Genomic DNA, 20,844 nt, shown 5'->3' with positions numbered 1-20,844 from the left:
TTTCTTTGCTTCCCTGTCGCTTGGTCAGCATCTGGAAATAAAGCCATGGGAAAATGACCTTACTTTCTGAAGTCTGACTGTGTGTGGGCACAAGAAGGGCTAAGGCAGGTCAGCATGAGGCAGCCTTTGGAAGAAGACTGACTCTGTGGTGTGGCTGTCTGTGCACACAGGTGACATGTACAGTCATGATGGGAACGCTGATGAGCCAGAGTGGGTGAAGACAGAGCGAGAACAGTTTGTTGAGTTTCGAGATAAGAACCGGGATGGGAGGATGGACAAGGAGGAGACCAAAGACTGGATCCTCCCTTCCGACTATGACCACGCAGAGGCCGAGGCCAGGCATCTAGTCTACGAGTCAGACCAAAACAAGGTGAGTGCTTCCAGGCCCAAGCAGTCTGCCATGACCAGTGTCTTCTAAGATGTCATCTTAATTACCTTAAGTCTGTCAAGGACCTCATTGAATGACCACAAATCTTCAGGGCAGCACTAACTATCTGATCTCCTTCTGGAAAGTGCTTGCTCCGTACTTGTTTGTAGTGTTGGAGAAACCTGGGCTTCAGCAAAGAGTGTTGGTTTAAAGCCTGACTCAGCATGTGTCAGCTCTAACTGTTGAATCCTCAGGAAATTGTCCTTTTTAAATTGTGGCTGTGATTTTCTGTGTTCTTTTACCTATTCCAGGCTCATTCTACCTATTTTCCAAGCCAGTTATTGCCATCCTAAGTCAAACACACACATACATATATAACTTTTTAGAGGAAGAGAGACAGACTGACTGACAGCTGACTAACTGAGACTCTTGAATATAAAGCCCTGCCTGTCCTGCAACTACAGTGTAGACCAGCTTGGCCTCCAGCTTACAGAGATACACTTGCCTGTCTCTCCCGTGCATCAAACATATTCTTAAAGTTTAATTCTTTACTTGGGGTTATAAGCCAGCTTTTCTCTGGACCCTGTTAAAATGGAAAATTGTCGATGGCTCTGTGGTTAAGAGCACTGACTGCTCTTCCAGAGGAACCAGGTTCAATTCCCAGTACCCCATGGCAGCTTGAAACTGTACCTACAGTTCAAGGGGACCGACACCCTCATACAAACATAAATTCAGGCAAAACCATCGATGCACATGAAATAAAATACATTTTTAAAAAATGGAAAATTGTCTGAAGTGCTTAGGTAATCAAATTCTCACTAAGCATCTCATTGTCACCTTTTCCAAAAGCTGGTTTTTAAAGACCAGATTTTTTTTTTCCTTTTCTGTTTGGACCATTCATTAGGCTTCAGATGCTGTTTCTTAGAACCTGATTAGGGTTGATCAGCTTTAAGTTCTTGTCAGCATCGCTTCACAGCCTGCTGTCCTGTCCTGAAGTGTGAGAAATATGAGCAGTCTCCTTTGAGGAGTCTTGTGCTCTTTGAGATGAGTGACTGAGCCTGTTGTGGAAGCAGCTCGTCTTGTTAGAGTGAAGGAGGGGAGATACGGATTGGCCCTGGAGAGTTCACTATTCCTGTTAGACCTTCGTATGATGCACCCTGGAGTATCAACCAGTCCCTGGCCACCTGCCACCCATATCTAGCATCTGCCCCATAGCTGACTCCAAAAGGACTGTTTGCATCTCTGTCCTGAGTTGAGTATATTTGTCCCATCTTTTCACTTTTGACTCCCCCCCCCCCCTTGAGATAGAATCCCTCTGTTATCCCAGGCTACCCTTGAGCAACTCTTCTGTCTGACTTTCTAAATGCAGGGGTCAGATCCAGGGCCTCAGTCATATTAGGCAAGCACTTTACCACTAAACTATATTCCCAGCCCACTGTGTGTGTGTGTGTGTGTGTGTGTGTAAAGGAAGGATGGGGGGATAATACTTGGGTTTGCACATAGAGGGAACATAAGTTATTACAGTCTCAAGTTATTCTTATTTTATAGCAGTCTTTCTGAATTTGGAATGGCAAGTATATATATATGGCCTCACTTCACTGTTTCCTATGATTTCAGGATGGCAAGCTTACCAAGGAGGAGATTGTCGACAAGTATGATTTATTTGTGGGCAGCCAGGCCACAGATTTTGGGGAGGCCTTAGTGCGACATGATGAATTCTAAGCTGCAGACAGAGGAACCTACATTTCTTCAAAAGTAATTTATTTTTACAGCTCTGGTTTCACATGAAATTGTTTGCGCTACTGAGACTGTTATTACAAACTTTTTAAGACATGAAAAGGCATATTGAAATAATGAAAATCATCCTGTCCCTGTCCCTCCTCCCCTCTGAGGGGCTGGAGGGGACCCGTGCTTCTGAGGAACAACTCTAATTAGTACACTTGTGTTTGTAGGTTTACACTTTCTATGATGTATAACATGGTGTGTTTATTTTTGTATTGTTCTCTAGTTGGGAGTATACTATGAAGGATCAAGATCCTCAGCCCACACCTGTAGGCAAACATTAGCTCTTTACTCTTTCTCAACCCTTACTACATATTTTTTTTAATAATTCTCACTTAACTGTTTTTTTTAAAGCCTGAGATCAATAGAAATGTTCAGGAGAGAAAAAAAGGGAAAAACATGTACTCCATGATTTATGTTTAGAGAGAAAGTGCTTTATCTTTCCTGTTGAAAAGCTCCATTTTACAAGTGGCCGTTCAGGTGTCACAGACCCAGCCACTGAGCTTGCCATTGTCTGGGCAAGACTAGATCCCGGTGCTGTAAGACAGCTTGGCGCAACTTGACTTCATTCTTTTTCCCCTTTAGGACTAGCTGTTTGCTAATTTTGTCAAGCACAGCTGTGATAGGAAGAATCAGGGCCAGTCTTGAAAAATGAATCAAGTATTGTGTATAATCTCTTCACAGTGCTATTTCTAGCTCTTTATAGAGCTGTTCCCAACTGGAAACAGCTGGAAAACGAAAGGAAAGGGGGGGCATGCTTCTTATTCTGATTGTGTACCTATTGAAATTACTGTAGGGCCCTCCAGCCCCTTCCTAGGAATTAATTTTGGTTTTAAAGCAGTTAAAATTGACTTTTTTCCAATCATGTCATTGAAAGTGCCTTTAACAGGAAAAATAATTACTGAGTGGGAATTTGCTTAAGAAGTCACCGATGAATGGTTTGGGCCCCTTACATGATGTAGTGAGGAGTCTTTCCCTCCTTTTTCTCTTGTGGACAATAGTTAAATAGCAGTATTAGTTACCAGCTTGGTTGCAGTGTTCCTATCTTGGGGCTGATTTCTAAAGACCTCATGCTGCTGATTGGACCAGGGATCCTCATACCTCAGAATGCAAACCACTCTCTGTCAGGCCTCTTGCTTACAGAGCTTGAGTTCTGGCTTAAGGATGGAAGGACACAGAGGGGGCTCTTGGGTTTGAGGACCTCTGCTCACCCTTCCTGTCTTTAACCCATCGCATCCCATCTTGTCACCCGCCTTTCTCTCTGACACTAAAAGGTGGGGTGGGTAGGAAGGTCATGGATCCCCAGGTTGCCGTCCTTAGCAAAACCCCATCTGTTGCCAACTCCATTTACCCATACTTTGTGCAACCTAGTATTTTGGTCTCTTACTATGGGCCTCTTAAGAATTATTGTATTCCAGTTCTTTAACCCTCAGGTTACTAAGATAAATATATGTATGTATAATCTTTATTATTTCCTGTATCTGAATAATACATTCAGGTGGTGCTGGGTGATGGTCGTATCTGAACCTAGACCTACCCTTTGGTCTTCCACAATCCTGTTGAGGTAGGCTGCTTGGTGTGGTAAAGAGCCAGGTGTGGTGTAACTTCACCCCAGACATTGCATCAAGCTCTTGATATCAAATACACTCGAAGTTTTGACCCCAGGATAGGAGCAATGAGCATTCTCCGCCTTCCAGATCCTCAACTCTTTATTGTTAAGGAGACCAGAGATAACTAATGCCACCAGCCCTGGCTTAGAAAGGGTGCATCATACACTGTGTGGCAAGAGAGCCTTACAGCTTGTTCGGTGCACAGAGCCTAACACTGATATGAATGTCACACACTTAACCAGCGAGCTTAGTGTGCTACAATGGTATATTCTGGACATGGGGTGCTCAGCAGCAAGAATTGCTCTCATCTCCATGTACCCAACATAGTGTTGGGGTTTGAGTTTCTGGTTTAAATCAAGTCTGAGGCAGTGAGCAGTGGCTGCATGTCCTTAGGGTGTGCTCTGTGAATGCTAAACTCTCTTGAATTTGAGTATTGATTCTTTTTTATAGAGTGTAAACCAAGTTTTATATTCTGTAATGCAAACAGGTACCTATCTGTTTCTGAATAAAACTGTTTACATTCATCAGGGTCGTATCTGTCTTTCATTCTCTTGGAAATGGGATTGTGTTCCAGGCTGGCCAAGGCTACATAGTGAGACCCTACCTCAAGAAACTATGAAGGGGCTGGAGAGATGGCACAGCCGTTAGGAGCACTGGCTCCTCTTCCCGAGGACCCAGGTTCAATTCCCTGCACCCACACAATGACTCCAGTTCCAGGGTTTCTCATACCCTCACACAGACATACATGTAGATAAAGCATCAATGCACATGAAATAAAAGGCCATTTTAAAAAAAGAAATAAATCAGGAAGAAATGTGATTGTGGCATAAAGTTCTGTGTTGTAAAATGTCAAAGAAAAGGAATTCTCCCAGAAGGTCCACCATACCTCCCCACCAGATTGAGAGAGAGCTTCCTTCTCCCTCACACTGAGTCCTTTCCGATTGCCGAGGTTTCTGGTTGCTGACCCTCCTGACCTCCCGGGCATCGCTACCTGAGGCTGGCACCCAGCATTCTTTGAGTGTAGCTGAACACACATTTATCTTGGTTTTCATTTCAAAGGGTTCATTTTCCAGGAGCAGCAGGTGTAGGGAGAGCGTAAGGCAACATGTTTTTAGCGCTTGGGTTTGGTTTATAAATGGTACTGAGACATGCAGATTCATTTTGAGGACGTCAGGGGATTAAACAACTAACTTTAATCAGTGCACAACTTTAAGTGGATACATTAATTTAGCCAAGTGAAGAAGAGAACACCTAGAATACTTCTGTTTGACATGAGTGAACTGAAGCATCTCTGGCCATAGCAGCTACAACGTAGAGACTGGGAGAGACACACGGGGAAGTCCTGTAAGTTCACCCCAGTGACTGGGGAGACACACGGGGAAGTCCTGTAAGTTCACCGCAGGTGCTGGTGTTCCAGGCCTTTCTCCCCACCGCCCCTATCAGTTACTCCAGCACAGGATGTATCATCTCAGATCCAGAAAGGAAGAAGAAAAATGACTGAAAAGGAAACTCACTGTTGAGATGGCCCATGTGGGAACAGCACCCTCAGGAAAATGAAGCTGACTCCCAGGAGTGCCATTACCCTCTCCCATCCTTTCCCTGCCTTAGGGTTTTGTTGTTGTTTGTTTTGTTGTTTTTGTTTTTCAAGACAGGGTTTCTCTGTATTGTTTTGGAGGCTGTCCTGGAACTCGCTCTGTAGACCAGCCTGGTCTCGAACTCACAGAGATCCGCCTGCCTCTGCTTCCTGAATGCCGGGATTAAAGGCGAGTGCCACCCAATGCCCAGCTCTGTGTTAGGATTTTAATGTGGCGGTCTGCTTGCTGCCAGCAGGCCAATCGAGGGTCCTTAGTGAGGGCCAACTTTGCTAAAAAAGACAGTAGAAACTTGTGTCTTCTGAGAGCCAGACATGTCAGATTCATCTGTCATGGGCTTCCTGCATACCATCTCCAGGATGCAGGCCCGGAACTGGAAAGGAAGGTTTATGTATGTCATCTTTGTCCTGAAAATACTTAAAGTCCACTTTTAACTACTTGGTGCACACCTTTAACTCTAGTGCTTGGGGACAGAGGCAGGCTGATTTCTGAGTTCAAGGCCAGCCTAGTTTCCATAGGAGTGTTCCAGGACAGCTAGGATTACACAGTTTGACCCTATCTTAAAAGTGGGGGGGGGTAAGAAGCTACAAGTCTGTTTACTGATGCTATTACTCTTTTACCTAAACAGAAAACTTCGGGGCAGGGATGTATAGCTCAGTACTAATAGTGTTTGTCTAGCAGGTGAGGCGCCATGGGTTCAATCCCTAGCATTGCCAAAAGGTTCCCATCCCATCCCACTCTTTAGAACAACTCAGTTTTCTGCCTCGAGGCCAAACCTACCTTCTAGTATTTAGGAGCCACACTCTCCATACATGTGCCTACCAAGAGCTCCCTGGCTTGCTTGGACTTCCTGTAGTTTTCCCCATCCTTAAGGCCTGTGTAGCATCCAAGGTGCTGATAAAACGTCAGTGAGAGAAAGCACTAGAGTGGAGTGGACCAGGACCTCATGGGAATGCGGACAGACAGCTTTACCTGCTTGTTCATGAAGCAGTAGATGATGGGATTGTAGACACATGAGCTCTTGGAGAAGAAGGCAGGGATGGTGACTAGTCTCAAGTCCAGCCCGTGGTTGCAATTGTTGACCATGTACATGGCCAGGGCAGCGTAGGGCACGTAACAGAGACAGAAAGACCCCACCATCACCACCACCATGTGGCTCACCTCCCGTTCCGCCTTCTGGGTCGTAGCTGACTCTTGCTGCTGAGCTGCCACCTGGAATTGAGCACAAGGGCCCTATCCCTCTCACTTCTGGCCTCCACTCCCAGATCTCTGAACCCTTTTGTGGAGGGAAAATCTCTCACTGACTCTTCTGGTTGAGTTTGGCTTTACCATTACCTTTATCATGGAGGTGGACCTCAGCTCTTTGGCGCTAGGAAAGTTCACAGCCTCGGTCCCTTCCTCCTCCCTTGGGTCTTCATCCCTTCCCCCACTGCCTCTGGTGCTGGGCACGGGGCCAACCCTCACACCTGCTCTGTAAGTGTTGTACCGCTGAGTGGAAAGCCCATATCTTTCATTCCTTTACATTCCTGATACTCCTCCTGTCCTGCCGTGGGTATTCCAGGCGTGTGTCCTGGGGCAGACACGCATGCTCCCTGTCCTGGAACCTCCTGACTGACTTCTCAACCCTGACCCCTCAAAAGCCACTCACAGCTCTGAGAGTCCTCAGCAACTGCGAGTAGGAGAAGCAGATGAGGGAGAGAGGCACAATGAAACAGAACAGGAAGAGGAACCAGGTGTAGTACTCGCTGCGATACTTGGTGCCCACCGTGTACCAGTCCGGGCCACAGGAGCACTGCAGGCCCTCGGGGATGAACCTGAAAAGGATCAAGCATTCACTCCGGAAGAACTAGCAGGGTGGGAGCCGGGATTCCTGGGTTAGCCTCTCCAGCTGAAAGAACGCCAAAAGACTATAGCCATTCTAGCTGCAGGGTAAACACGGATGTCTCCAGCTGCCCTTTTTTCCTTTCTCCACCATCTCGGATCAAAGAATAAGAGGTACACCCAGTCGCTCTTCCCACATCAGACCGCTGCCCTACACACTCACCGGCTCCAGCCAAAGAAAGGTGCGATGGACACGCCAATACCAATGGTCCACGTGACCAGGACCACCACCAGTGCATGCTTGGAGTTGAAGCGGACGTTGCCAAAGGGCTTACAGATGACAATGTAGCGCTCAAAAGCCAGAAAAGCCAATGACCATCCAGTCACTAGACCTGTGGCAAACGTTAAATAAATAGGGTAGATGGCTCCACCCAGCCTGGAGCGGAATACAGATGTAACTGAGCAAATCCAGAGACTTGGAATGGAGTTTAATGCTCACGCGTCCTACTTTGGTCAAACCACTCAGGGTAATTGAGGGCCCACTCCAGTCCAAAAGTCTGGCTCTGTCCCAACATCCTTTGCCTCTCCCTAGCCCGGGGTGCCTGCAATACCTGCTACAGAGCCCAAGAAGGCCTCCAGAGCACAAACATGGCGGCCAAAGAGGAAGTATCCGTGACAGCTGGCAATGAAGACGTGAAGACGGAGAAGCTGCAGAAGAGGAAACCCCCGAGGGACACATTGACCAGAATGTAGTTGAGGGGCTGCCGCAACTTCTTGTAATGCAGTGTGGCCACCAGCACCGTGGCGTTGAGGGGGGTCCCTGCGAAGAAGACAAATCCCATGAAGGCTGCCTGGAGGCGGAAGGCCCAGGCCGGAGCGATGTGGTACTGAGGCCCATCCCAGGGCCCCACCGAGGAGATATTCCTAAACAGATAGAACTCCTCCTCTCCCGACATCTTGTGCTTAGGACATCCTCACCACCTCCTCCAGTGCCTCTTATAGATTATTCTTCCGCTGTTGCCCCCCCACAGGCCCCCCTGTAAAGAAAGACAGTGGGACTGAATGATCCTAAGCCTCCCAAAAGAGGAAGTCCAGGATTAGAGATCACTCTGTCCCCACCTAAACCTTTCAAGCTGATTGTGATCTTCAGAGGATAAAAGATTGGGGTCAGAGCCCCTGGATATGCTGGGTGCTGAGGTGAGTCAACATCCGTTTCTGTGGCCCGGAAGATGCCGACCTATATCCACTAAATGCTGCTACAGGCTCCTCCTGGGCACCTCACCCGGCCCTTTGTGAATGGTGCCCATCTGAGTGTCCTTATCCAGAGAAGTTGGGAATCGGCCTCAGGACACAGGAAGGGGATGGGGGGAGCACCCTTGGGAGCATTTTTTAAAATTTAATGATTTATTTTTAGCCGGGCGGTGGTGGCGCACGCCTTTAATCCCAGCACTCGGGAGGCAGAGGCAGGCGGATCTCTGTGAGTTCGAGGCTGGGCTGGACCGATAGCCTCTGAAACAATACAGAGAAACCCTGTCTCGAAAAACCAAAAAAAAAAATTTTAATGATTTATTTTTATGCACTGGTGTTTTGCCCGCATGTGTGTCTGTGTGAGGGTGTCAGATCCCCTGGAACTGGAGTTACAGAGAGTTGTGAGCCGCCATGTGGGCACTGGGAATTGAACCTGAGCTAATGCTCTTAACCACTGAGCCATCTCTACATTTTAAACAGCCATCATGGAACATTACAGAAGCAACTCCAAAGGACTACAGTAATTCGGGGCCCAGGGTGTGCCTAAGCCGATACTGTGTCATTTGAGCCTCTGTGGGCAGGTCTTCCTCCAGGCTGTTTCTTAGACTAGACTTTTGGAGTAGAACGGCAGAGAATGAGACGTCCGAACTAATTGGGCTCGCTGTTAGGTGACAGAGTTAGCCTCCTCCCATCACCCCAGTCAGCCTCACACAGAAAACGGGGAAATGGAAGTGGGTAAGGTCACATCTCCCAAAGCCTGCCTCTAGTGACACACTTCCTCCAGCAAGGGTCGACACCTGAAAGTTCTGTTACTACCCCACCTCCCGCCAACTGCCGTCATCACCTGTGAACCCAGTGTCCAAATACAGGAGCCTACCGGGGCCATTTCTCAATGAAACCGCCACAGCAAACTCAACTTGAGGACTAGAAAGACAGCTCAGGGGGTTAAGAGCACTTGCTGCTCTTACAGAAAACCTAGGTTTGGTTCCCAGCACCCGCATGGTGGCTCACAACTAACTCCAGTTCCAAGGAGAGCCAGCCCCCTCTCTTGGCCTCCACAGGCACCAGACATGCACACAATGTTCATACATACACATAAGTTAAAAAAAAAACTTAAAATAGCTTTTTGTTTGGTTGGTTTTTTGAGACAGGGCTGTAGCTTTGGATCCTGTCCTGGAACTCACTCTGTAGACCAGGCTGGACTCGAACTCACAAAGATCCACCTGCCTCTGTCTCCCAAGTGCTGGGATTAAAGGTGTGTGCCACCACTGCCTGACTAAAAAAGGATTTTTTATAAGAAGTTTAAACACAGGTAACCTGCACACAGAACAGTGCTTCCCCAGACTATATGGGTTATTAACTGAACATCTCAGTACCAAGCATGAGATGCCTCCCTACAAGTTACGGGTCAGACTGTTGTCTCTGCTCTTGCTGCCCACCATGACTAGATTGTTAAGACCCTGTTGCTGTCGGGCATTGGTGGCGCACGCCTTTAATCCCAGCACTCAGGAGGCAGAGGCAGGCGGATCTCTGAGTTCGAGGCCGGGCTGGACCGACAACCTCCAAAACAATACAGAGAAACCCTGTCTTGTAAATACCAAAAAAAAAAAAAAAAAAAAGGCCCTGTTGCTGAGCACTCTGTAAGAGAAATCAAGCTGCAGGACCTCACCTGCAGACGTCGTCTCTGCACGCTGGCTTTTACTGTGCCAACAGGTACCCCACATGCCCTGGGGGGTGTCAGTTTTATCCAGGAGTGAACCCTAAAAGCTACGATACCCACATATCAGGTAAAGGTTACAGGGTGGCCAGTTACTTCCTGATCGGATTTTAGGCCTGGCACGCAGACAGTACCATACCGATTCACAGTCCAGCACCTGGTACTGTAAATCTTTTTTTACAAGATTGCAAAAAACCCACAGCTTGGGAGGTCTGGGTGTACATGTTGTTTAACTGCCTCTTAAGTATTTATACTTACACACATAGATTAGATTAGAGCTGCTCTCAACCTTAGCCTAGGAAGCTTCTTCCTCAGTGCGCAGCATGAAGAGACTCATCTTGTCAAAGGGCTGAGTGACTGTTCAGTGCTCCGCCCTAATTGTATCACTTCTCTCTCTCTCTCTCTCTCTCTCTCTCTCTCTCTCTCTCTCTCTCTCTCTCTCTCTCTCTCTCTCTCTCTCTCTCTCTCTCTCTCTGTCTCTGTCTCTTCTCTCTCTCTATCTCTGTCTCTCTCTGTCTCTGTCTGTCTCTCTCTCTCTCTCTCTCACACACACACACACACACACACACACACACGAATGGAAAAGCCAGAGGATGGGGAGGAGTGCCGTGGAATTCTGTCTTCTGGACGTGGCCTGGCCATTGCTCTCATCACTTCACTGCTGCTCTGGTTACCTGCACAAGACACAGTCAAGGAGACGTCAGCACTCCAGCCAGCGGCTCTGGTTGGGTTACAAAGCAGAAACTAAAAGGAATGGACAGAGAAGTGGGCGGGAGGCGTGTTGAGGGGTGTTGGGGGGAGTGGGAGAGGAGAGCTGGGTCCTGACTCTGAGAGGAGAGCTGGGTCCTGACTCTGAGAGAGAGGAGAGCTGGGTCCTGACTCTGAGGGAGAGCTGGGTCCTGACTCTGAGAGAGAGGAGAGCTGGGTCCTGACTCTGAGGGAGAGCTGGGTCCTGACTCTGAGGGAGAGGAGAGAGCTGGGTCCTGACTCTGAGGGAGAGCTGGGTCCTGACTCTGAGGGAGAGCTGGGTCCTGACTCTGAGAGAGAGGAGAGCTGGGTCCTGACTCTGAGAGAGAGGAGAGCTGGGTCCTGACTCTGAGGGAGAGCTGGGTCCTGACTCTGAGGGAGAGGAGAGCTGGGTCCTGACTCTGAGGGAGAGGAGAGCTGGGTCCTGACTCTGAGAGAGAGGAGAGCTGGGTCCTGACTCTGAGGGAGAGCTGGGTCCTGACTCTGAGGGAGAGGAGAGCTGGGTCCTGACTCTGAGGGAGAGGAGAGCTGGGTCCTGACTCTGAGGGAGAAGAGAGCTGGGTCCTGACTCTGAGATGAGAGCTGGGTCCTGACTCTGAGGGAGAGCTGGGTCCTGACTCTGAGGGAGAGGAGAGCTGGGTCCTGACTCTGAGATGAGAGCTGGGTCCTGACTCTGAGGGAGAGCTGGGTCCTGACTCTGAGGGAGAGGAGAGCTGGGTCCTGACTCTGAGGGAGAGCTGGGTCCTGACTCTGAGGGAGAGGAGAGCTGGGTCCTGACTCTGAGTTCAGGTCCTCGTGCTTCAACAGCAGCCCTTCACCCATGGCACCATCCTCTCGGCCACCTTTGCTTTTTTATTTAAATTAAAAACAAGCTTGTTTTACATGTCCATCCCAGCTCCCTCTCCCCCATCCCCTGTTCCCCACTGACCCTGTACCCCATCCCTTATCTGCTCCCCAGGGAGGGTGAGGCCTTCCATGGGGGATCTTCAAAGTCTGTCACATCATTTGGAGCAGGGCCTAGGTCCACCCCCGTGTGTCTAGGCTGAGAGAGTATCCCTCTATGTGGAATGGGCTCTCAATGTCCATTGGTGTACTAGGGATAAATACTGATCCAGTACCAGAGGCGCCATAGATTAACCAGACCTCCAGAATGACACCACTTTCAGGGGGCTGGATCAGTCCTATGCTGGTTTCCCAGCTATCACTCTGGGGTCCATGAGCTCCCCCTTGTTCAGGTCAGCTGTTTCTGCGGTTTCACCAGCCTGGTCTTGACCCCATTGCTCATCCCTCCTCCCTCTGTGAAACTGGAGTCCAGCTCAGTGTATAGCTGTCGGCCACCTTTTCTTGTCCACTTAGAGAAGTGTGAAAGTGGGAGTGTGTGGCCCGTCCAGTAAGCAAACCTGTGTGAGCTGACACTCACAGGCCCTGCTACAGCCACCACCCAGTGTTGGCCACCTTCCACCTCTCCATTCCTCTGGGCCACCAGCCTATTCTAACGCAGTGCGTGCGTGTGTGCGTGCGTGTGTGTGTGTGTGTGTGTGCGCGCGCGCGTTCGTCTGTGTGTGTGTGCGTGTGTGCATGCGTGTGTGTGCGTGCGTGTGCGCGGCGTTAGATCTGTGTGTGTGTGCGTGTGAGTGCGTGTGTGCGTGTGCGTGCGTGTGTGCATGCATGTGTGTGCGTGCGTGTGTGTGTGTGCGTGCGCGTTCGTCTGTGTGCGTGTGCGTGTGTGAGTGCATGCGTGCGTGCGTGTGCGTGCGTGTGTGTGCGTGCGTGCGTGTGTGTGTGCATGCGTGTGTGTGTGTGCGCGTGTGTGCGTGCGTGTGTGTGTGTGTGTGCGCGCGCGCGTTCGTCTGTGTGTGTGTGCGTGTGTGCATGCGTGTGTGTGCGTGCGTGTGCGCGCGCGCGTTCGTCTGTGTGTGTGTGCGTGTGTGAGTGCGTGTGTGCGTGTGCGTGCGTGTGTGCATGCATGTGTGTGCGTGCGTGTGTGTGTGTGCGTGCGCGCGTTCGTCTGTGTGCGTGTGCGTGTGTGAGTGCATGCGTGCGTGCGTGTGCGTGCGTGTGTGTGCGTGCGTGCGTGTGTGTGTGCATGCGTGTGTGTGTGTGCGCGTGTGTGCGTGCGTGTGTGTGTGTGTGCGCGCGCGTTCGTCTGTGTGTGTGTGCGTGTGTGAGTGCGTGTGTGAGTGCATGCGTGTGTGCGTGCGTGTGTGTGTGCGTGCGTGCGTGTGTGCGCGCGGTCGTCTGTGTGTGTGTGCGTGCGTGTGTGCGTGTGTGCGTGCGTGTGCGTGCGTGCGTGTGTGCGCGCGGTCGTCTGTGTGTGTGTGCGTGTGTGAGTGCGTGCGTGTGTGCGTGCGTGTGTGTGTGCGTGCGTGCGGCGTGCGTGTGTGTGCGCGAGCGCGCGGTGTCTGTGTGTGTGCGCGTGTGTGAGTGCGTGCGTGTGTGCATGCGTGTGTGTGTGCGTGCGTGCGGCGTGCGTGCATGCGTGCGTGTGTGTGTGCGCGCGCGTTCGTCTGTGTGTGTGCGTGTGTGAGTGCGTGCGTGTGTGCATGCGTGTGTGTGTGCGTGTGTGCGTGCGTGCGTGCGTGTAGGGCTGGAGAGATGGCTCAGTGTTTAAGAGTATACACTGCTCTCACAGAGGACCCAAGTTCACAACTGCTTTAACTCAATCTTCAGGGGATCCAGTTGTGTGTGAGTACACACACACACACACACACACACACACACAGAGTCCTAATACAATTAAGACAATAAAAATACATTTAAAAACTCTTTAAACAAAACCCAAAGTGGTAACCTAGCCTGACCAGGATATTTGTTGCAGACCCTCGAATTCTGGGAGGAGACTAGTCAGCCATTTTGGAAAGACTGACATTCCCATGTGCACACATGTGACCTCACACAGAAGCTCACTCACAGGTAGGATCCTGCAGAGATTACTAGAAAAGTCCACCTGAGGGTCCAGAATCCACCTGGGCAGGACCTGAGGACAGAGCCATCGGCCACATGGCAACTGGATTGCTCAACCAGCATTCTGAAAGTCAGCCTCCACTGTCGCATATGATTTCTGACTGTCATGGATTCAAGACAGCCTTGGCTCTCTTACTCCTAATGTAAGGCTACACGATAGACACCTCTTTGGCCTCTCTGAAATCCTGATACCAGCTCAGACAGTGAACCATTTACGATGTGACAGATGATCCAGTGAGGCTTAAGCAGTTCTCTATCCATGGGTCACGACCCCTTGGGGGTTGATAATCCTTTAATAGAGGTCACCTAAGACCACTGGAAAACATAAACAATTACATTAGATTCATAGCAGTAGCAAAATTACAGTTATAAAACAGCAATGAAAATAATTTTATGGTTAGGGGGTCACCGCAATATAACGAACTATATTAAAGGGTCACAACATTAGGAAAAGTTGAAAACCACTGTTATAAAAGCTACTCATCTCAGGAATCTATAAGGTTGACCCCAGCTAAGACTCCTAGCAATATTAAAGAGGGTGTCTGAATGGGCCTTCCCCTGTAATCAGATCAGTGACTACCCTAATTGTCATCATAGAGCCTAGATCCAGTAACTGATGGAAGCAGATGCAGTGACCCACAGCCAAGCACTGGGCTGAGCTCCTGGAGTTCAGACGAAGTCAGGGAGGAGGGATCATATGAACAAAGGGGGTCAAGACCATGATGGGGAAAACCACAGAGACAGCTGACCTGAGCTAGTGGGAGCTCACAGACTATGGACTGACAGCTGGGGAACCTGCATGGAACCAAACTAGGCCTTCTGAATGTGGGTGACAGTTATGTGACTTGATCTGTTGGGGGAGGCTGGCAATGACACCAGGACCTATCCCAGGGGCATGAAATGGCTTTTTGGAGCCCATTCCCTATGATGGGATACCTTGCTCAGTCTTGATGCAGGGGGGAAGGGCTATGTCCTGCCTCAAGTTGATACGACAGACTTCATTGACTCCCCAAGGCAGTCCTTATCCCCTATGAGGAGTAGATGAGGGTTCGGAAGGGGGGAAGTGGGAAGTGGGTGTACGGAAGAAGGGGAGGGAGGAGGAACTGGGGTTGGTATGTAAAATGAAAATCATTTTTAAAAATCAAATAAAAAAGAAGCTACTCATTTGCATAATTCGACGTTCAGGAGAGTCTAGGCAAAAGTTGATGTAAACCAACGCAAACCAACTATTTTTGCAGTTATGATAGATAAAAAAGCCTCTCTGGGGACTTCAAATGGGAGATATTGGTGAAATACAATAAACAATGTCCTCAACAGCAGACACAGAAATATACCACTAGATCTCTGGCTCCAAAGACAAACTCGCAGCACATAAGCCAGAAGAATGTGGGAGGTGGAATTCCCAAGTCCAGGGGGCTCCTCTGGTCCAGGCAACGTCTCGTATCTAGAGGCTTGAGATGCATTTCTCCTTATCCTAATCATTTTTCTTCTCTGCTTGGTACTTATGAAATTCAAAAATTACCAAAAGAATATACACTAACGCTTCATCCTACCCTGGCTGCAGCTACTCCTTCCAGAGACAACTGTAGGGTTAGCTTGTGCTCCAGAACCCAAGTGGAGGTCAGAGGACAACTTACAGGAGCTAGATCTCTTCTTCCACCACCTGGGTCATCAACCTGGGCAGTCACCCTTACCCACAGCCATCTTACCAGCAGTGCTGTGTGCTTTCCATGCAGAGGGGACAATGAACTTGACACGTTTGTGACAATTCTGCTGATGCTGACACACAGGGTTCTCTAGATACATGACTGGAATCAGGAAGGCCCGTCATGCTTTAGTAGATATGAGGGAGGAGTTGCCAGACTGAAAGCCATCTTTCTGCTTGGGAGAAAGTTTGAGCGCTCCAGAGGTACAGTGGGTCTCTCTAGAAGATTCTCTCTGTGGCTTCTTTGATGTAGAAACACCTGAACAATGATGGACCTGGACTCCTACGGTCATTGTAGTCTGGCACTAAACTGCAGGTAGGTGCTGATGGATTTCCAGTAGGGAGCTCCCCCCCACACCCACCCTCCGCCTCGTGCTGGAAGCCTCTGGAAGCATGGAGAAGTGGTTCATAATGCCCAAACTGCGGGGATGAGATGACTGGCATCCAGTATCCAGAATCGTGCTCTGGACGCCATGCAGAGAGCAATCCTGCCCCAAATTCAGAACCTCCCAACCCCAAAGCACTGGCCAGGACCTAAGTGGAGTTTCAGCTCTGAAACATCTTCAGCAAAGTCCCCTCAGGAGCAATGACCACCCTTGAGGCACCCATCAAGAAGAATGTGTGCTGAGGTTATGGAATGACGTGTGTGTGTGTATTTTTATTTATAAGGCCGTTGAAAGCATAGGAGCAGCTACGGTTAAAGCTTCTCTGGTTTGAGAATAGATGAGACTGCACACCCCCGCCCCCTAGCCTCCCCCCAGCCCCTCATCCCCCCCAAGACTTGTCGTCAGAGCCTACATGGTACAGACAGTCCTGAGCGGCAATAATAAAACTTAGCCCAGGAGCAAAGGAATGCTGGCTAGTCCATTCCCATAAGTGAGGCCCGTGCGGGACCTTCGGAAGGGTCACCTCACAGGGTGCCGTTCTGCTCGAAGACCACTAAAATAGGTCTCTGCCCACTGGGAGCTCCCTGCTCACAGAAGCCCCTAAAAGCAAGAGAGGGTGCCCTGTGTGTCAGATGCAGAACGGGCCCAGCAGAGACCACTGCGTCCCCTACACGTCCTAGCCTGAGCCATGACTTCACCCCCTCACCCTCTTTGGGGCTCCTTCCCACCGGCCAGGCTCCCATCCACACCGCCTGTGTGCAGGTCACCCTTGTGTGGACGGAAGCTCTCAGAAACAAACCAAGCCTATGTTAAAGGTTCTGTGAGACTGATCAGCTGATAAGAATTTCCTAATTGTGTCAGCTGCCAAGCAGCTCAGTGGGAAGAGCATTCTAGTGAAGAATTTAATAATGGTGGAGAGTTGGAATGTTGCAGATCTGGGGCTAAATTATCTTGGGCTGTCTTTATTCGTATTAATAGCCATTGCCCACCAGTGTCCGACCCAGTGTCCTTGTGACTATTCCATGAAGCATTTTGCAATGTCTTAACAAACCACTAGCTTCCGCCATCCAAAAAGAATGTTATCAGATAGCAGCTGAAGCCATAACAGAGATTTCCCCCACTTTGTTCTAATTCACCTACATGATGTTCCCATCACTGCATTTGAAAAGGGCTCTAACTTATAGCAGTCTTGTTGTTGTTGTTTGGTTTTTGGTTTGGTTTTGTTTTTGAGACAGGGTTTCTCTAGGTTATCATGGCTGTCCTGGAATTTCTCTGTAGACAAGGCTGGCCTCCCGAGATCCACCTGCCTCTGCCTCCTGAGTGTTGAACCAAAGATGCATGTGTATCAACTTTTCCTTGCACCACTCTGGAAAATGGTATTTGGGGCAACCTGGGCCATGGTCACTTATTTGGCTCTACCGTCCTCCTCTTGGACAGGGTCTTACTATGCAGCCTCAGATGGCCTGAAACTTGCTATGTAATCCTTCCTGGCATCAGCCTCCTGAGCCTTGGATTAAAGGCTGTGCCACTGCATGGCCTCAGAAACAAGCTCCTGACTCTCTGAGATGAGAGCTGTTTGAGAGCTGACACTTGGCAGCTTCCGGGGACCGCTGAGCAGGGCTGGCCGGTGTGGGGAAAGCTGTGGAGGTATGTGAGGATGGATTCCTCTCTCCAGTTTTCTAGAAAGTCTGGGAAGCTATGTGTCCTGCATTAGAAGCGGCTTCAGATGCAGGAGGCTACAACCAGGCAAGCACTCCGACAAACAGCGGACACTGGATGAGTGCAGGCCAGTGTCCTCTTGCAGCAGGGAATGTGGACCTCATCGGGCCGCCCCAGAGTCAAGAGGTTGGTGAGCGGCCACTCTTCTGCTGGGTCCTTCCCCGCCCTCGGTCCCCACTATAACCACGCGGTTGGAGAGCCCTTCCGTGTCCCCTCACCTGGTCCTTACCAACACCCTGGAAGGTAGACAGGGCAGGTGTTGCCTTTCCCAGCAGATGGAAGGAGTTAGGTAAGTCAGCCAGTGTGGTCTACGTAAGGGTGAGCTGGGTCTGGCTTCTGGGTTGCCACCCAGGAGTTTCCCAGATGTGGAGAAATTTTCCTAGTGGTCTGACCAGGCGCTAAGAACATAGAACGCCTCTTAATTGACTGCCAGAACTCCGCTACCCAGCGGAGAGGTGCCTGCTGGGACCTGGCCGTCTCCCACCAAGGCTTTTGGAAGAATGAGCCCTGTGTGGAGCTCCAGGCAGAGGAGAGGCTGTGTGGCTGAGGAAGGAGCCCAGGACAAGGCCTGCTGGAGAGCTGCCTGCCTGGGCTGGGAGCCAGCCTGAGTGGAGTAGCAGAGAAACTGCTCCTAGGAACCACAACTACTGCTACTAAAGATGATGATGTGGTAGAGAGGACACATCTGGCCAGAAGTAACTACCAGCGGCTCGTTGGTCTAGGGGTATGATTCTCGCTTAGGGTGCGAGAGGTCCCGGGTTCAAATCCCGGACGAGCCCTATTTATTCTTTTCTGTTCCTCCTTGGCCAGCTGCCACATTGCTACTCTGCTCATTGCAGAGTAGAAGCACTAATATATACACTGCTGCTTCCACGTGGCAAACTGGACAAGCATGGCTGTGGTTCCCAGGCTTCCACTAGGAGTCCTGGGTGAAGAAGCCAATTTTAAGTCATCTACATGGTACTGGGACCTAACAAAAAGACCAAAAGAAAACCTGTTTCCTGACCCTTGGAATTCCCAGAAATACCACATAACCATACTGAAGCAAGACAGAGTTCAACAAAACCAGGGTATATGGGGGAATTTCACCAAAAATAGAAAAGAAAGAAAAAAGAAACATAAGAAAGGAAAGAAGGAGAAAGGGAGAAGGGGATGGAAAGGATAGGCCCAAGAGAGAAACTGCTGAAGAAATCACAGCGAAATACTATCATTTGTGGAGGATTTCCCAGTTTCTTCTACTTTTTCTAAACAAGAAGTACAAACTGCAATAAAAATCAAATCAAGCCGGGCGTTGGTGGCACACACCTTTAATCCCAGCACTCGGGAGGCAGAGGCAGGCGGATCTCTGTGAGTTCGAGGCCGGGCTGGACCGATAGCCTCCAAAACAATACAGAGAAACCCTGTCTTGTAAAAACCAAAAAAAAAAAAAAAAAAATCAAATCAAAACAAACAAACAAAAAAACCTGTTATGCAGCCAGAAAACTGTTACACAGTCTGTAGTTTTCCTACAGACTCGACCATCCCCAGACACTGATAAGGTGTTTAGGTGGTCGCTCACAACACTGCCAGTCAGGGTGGGACTCACCTGGTCCCACACCTAGCTGAGGAGCTATTGGCAGTTGGTGGCTGCTGGGGAAGCAAGATTGGTTTTGCTCTGGCATGGAGCCCCTCCCGTGCTCCGTGGAGCGGGGACACCCACAAACACACTGGCAACACTGAGTCATGGAGGAGGGGTTGGGAGCTAGATATGATCATGACATATTGGATACATACACAAACTAAAACTAATAGCAAAGTCGTCAGACAACCAGACTCACCCAATCTGCAGCCATTCCTTAAGCCCCTCTCCACACTCTGTGCCCCGCCCCTTACTGTGCCCCCCCCGGCAGAATCCCTCACCTCCCTGTGTTCCTGAGGGCAATCAACAGCCTACTGTGCATGTGTTCCCCTAAGCAACAGCTGGGCCTCATCACCTGCCATGTAGAGCTGCTTTCTTCAGGATCCCTACCGGTCCATCTAAGAGTCCCGCTAAGAGTGCCCTGTCTCCATCTCTGGGGTGACTCCCAGACGAAATGAAATTCTTCCATGAGGTAATTCCTCCTAAGGGGGCACAGCATACAAGAGTACTTACTCCAAGAGGTGGGATGATGCTACATGAAAACCATTACATAGTAAGTACACATCAAATATTAAAGATTAAGACAAAAAAACTGTGATGAGAATAACCATGGTTATAAGGAGATTGTTGAGGGAATGAAATAAAACACTCAGAAATGAAAAACAGAGGGCTAGAGAAATGGTTCAGTGGTTAGAGGGCCTGGGTCTGATGCCCAGCACCCACATGGCAGCTTACAACTGTCCGTAACCCTAGTTCCAGGGGACCCAATACCTTCTTTTGGCTTCCACAGGAACTAGGCACGCACATGCTACACAAACATGCGTGTAGGTAAAACACACATACACATAAAATGAATCTTAAAACGGGCTGGGGAGGAAGCTCAGTTAGTTTCTGGCCTGGCATGCAGGAGGCCATAGTGGTGCACATCTGTAATCTTGGCGTTCAAGGTCATCATCAGTTACACAAGGAGCATCAGGCCAGCCTGAGATACAAGAACTCTGCCAAAAAACAGAAAGAAGAGATAGTGGGCGTGGGGGGGGGGGGCAACGATGCACTAAAAAGATTAGACTCAGAGAGAACTAGTGAACTAGAAGATAGAGCTAATAAAAATCATCCAGAATGGCTGGGCAGTGGTGGCGCACGCCTTTAGTCCCAGCACACAGGGGGGCAGAGGCAGGTGGATCTCTGAGATCGAGACCAACCTGGTCTACAGAGGGAGTTGCAGGACAGCTAAGGCTACACAGAGAAACCCTATTTCAAGAAGCAAAAACAAAGAACCAAAAGAACAAAACAAATCATTCAGAAAGGTGAGCAAGTAGAAAAATAATATGAGGAACTATGAAAGAATAGTTAAAAGATACAAGGGAGGGAAAGAGACATGCTAAGAGGCTGAACAAGCAAGAGCAATGTAGTATTGTGAAAAATGAGAACTTTCCAGACTCAAGACCAGACATAAATCTTCACACTGAGGAATCCCGAACTCAATAGGGTGGTGAAGCTATAGCAACCAACAGAAAAGAAGATCTTAAAATCAGCCAGAAGGGGAGGGGGTGGGAGGAAGGGGAGTA

The 20,844-nt window shown here is 49.5% G+C and overlaps 2 protein-coding genes and 1 non-coding gene across 5 annotated transcripts in view; 2 read left to right on the top strand and 1 right to left on the bottom strand.

The window, feature by feature from the left end:
• The window catches only part of Calu (calumenin), a 30,208-nt gene extending 25,925 nt beyond the window's left edge, over nt 1-4,283 (top strand). For 2 of the 3 annotated variants that reach the window (XM_040728444.1, XM_040728443.1), the window contains exons 6-7: nt 171-370; nt 1,985-4,283. In XM_040728444.1, coding sequence (XP_040584378.1) covers nt 171-370; nt 1,985-2,089 — 305 coding nt within the window. In that variant the 3' untranslated portion in view covers nt 2,090-4,283. 3 annotated transcript variants of the gene reach the window in all.
• A 306-nt stretch (nt 4,284-4,589) lies between these two features.
• Nucleotides 4,590-8,143, bottom strand: Opn1sw (opsin 1, short wave sensitive). Its single transcript, XM_040728630.1, is given in 6 exon segments — nt 4,590-5,724; nt 6,324-6,563; nt 7,000-7,165; nt 7,396-7,564; nt 7,784-7,864; nt 7,867-8,143. Coding segments are annotated over 6 exon segments (1,038 nt in total). The 5' UTR covers nt 8,129-8,143; the 3' UTR covers nt 4,590-5,604.
• A 10,222-nt stretch (nt 8,144-18,365) lies between these two features.
• On the top strand, nt 18,366-18,437 carry Trnap-agg. Its single transcript has one exon. It is a non-coding gene; the product is annotated as a tRNA-Pro (tRNA).
• The last annotated feature ends 2,407 nt before the right edge of the window (nt 18,438-20,844 follow it).

The sequence above is a fragment of the Mesocricetus auratus genome, unplaced genomic scaffold, assembly GCF_017639785.1.
Source record: "Mesocricetus auratus isolate SY011 unplaced genomic scaffold, BCM_Maur_2.0 Super-Scaffold_100019, whole genome shotgun sequence".
Lineage (NCBI taxonomy): Eukaryota > Metazoa > Chordata > Mammalia > Rodentia > Cricetidae > Mesocricetus > Mesocricetus auratus.
Note: the sequence above shows the minus strand (reverse complement) of the source record. Positions and strands in the feature narration are given on the sequence as shown.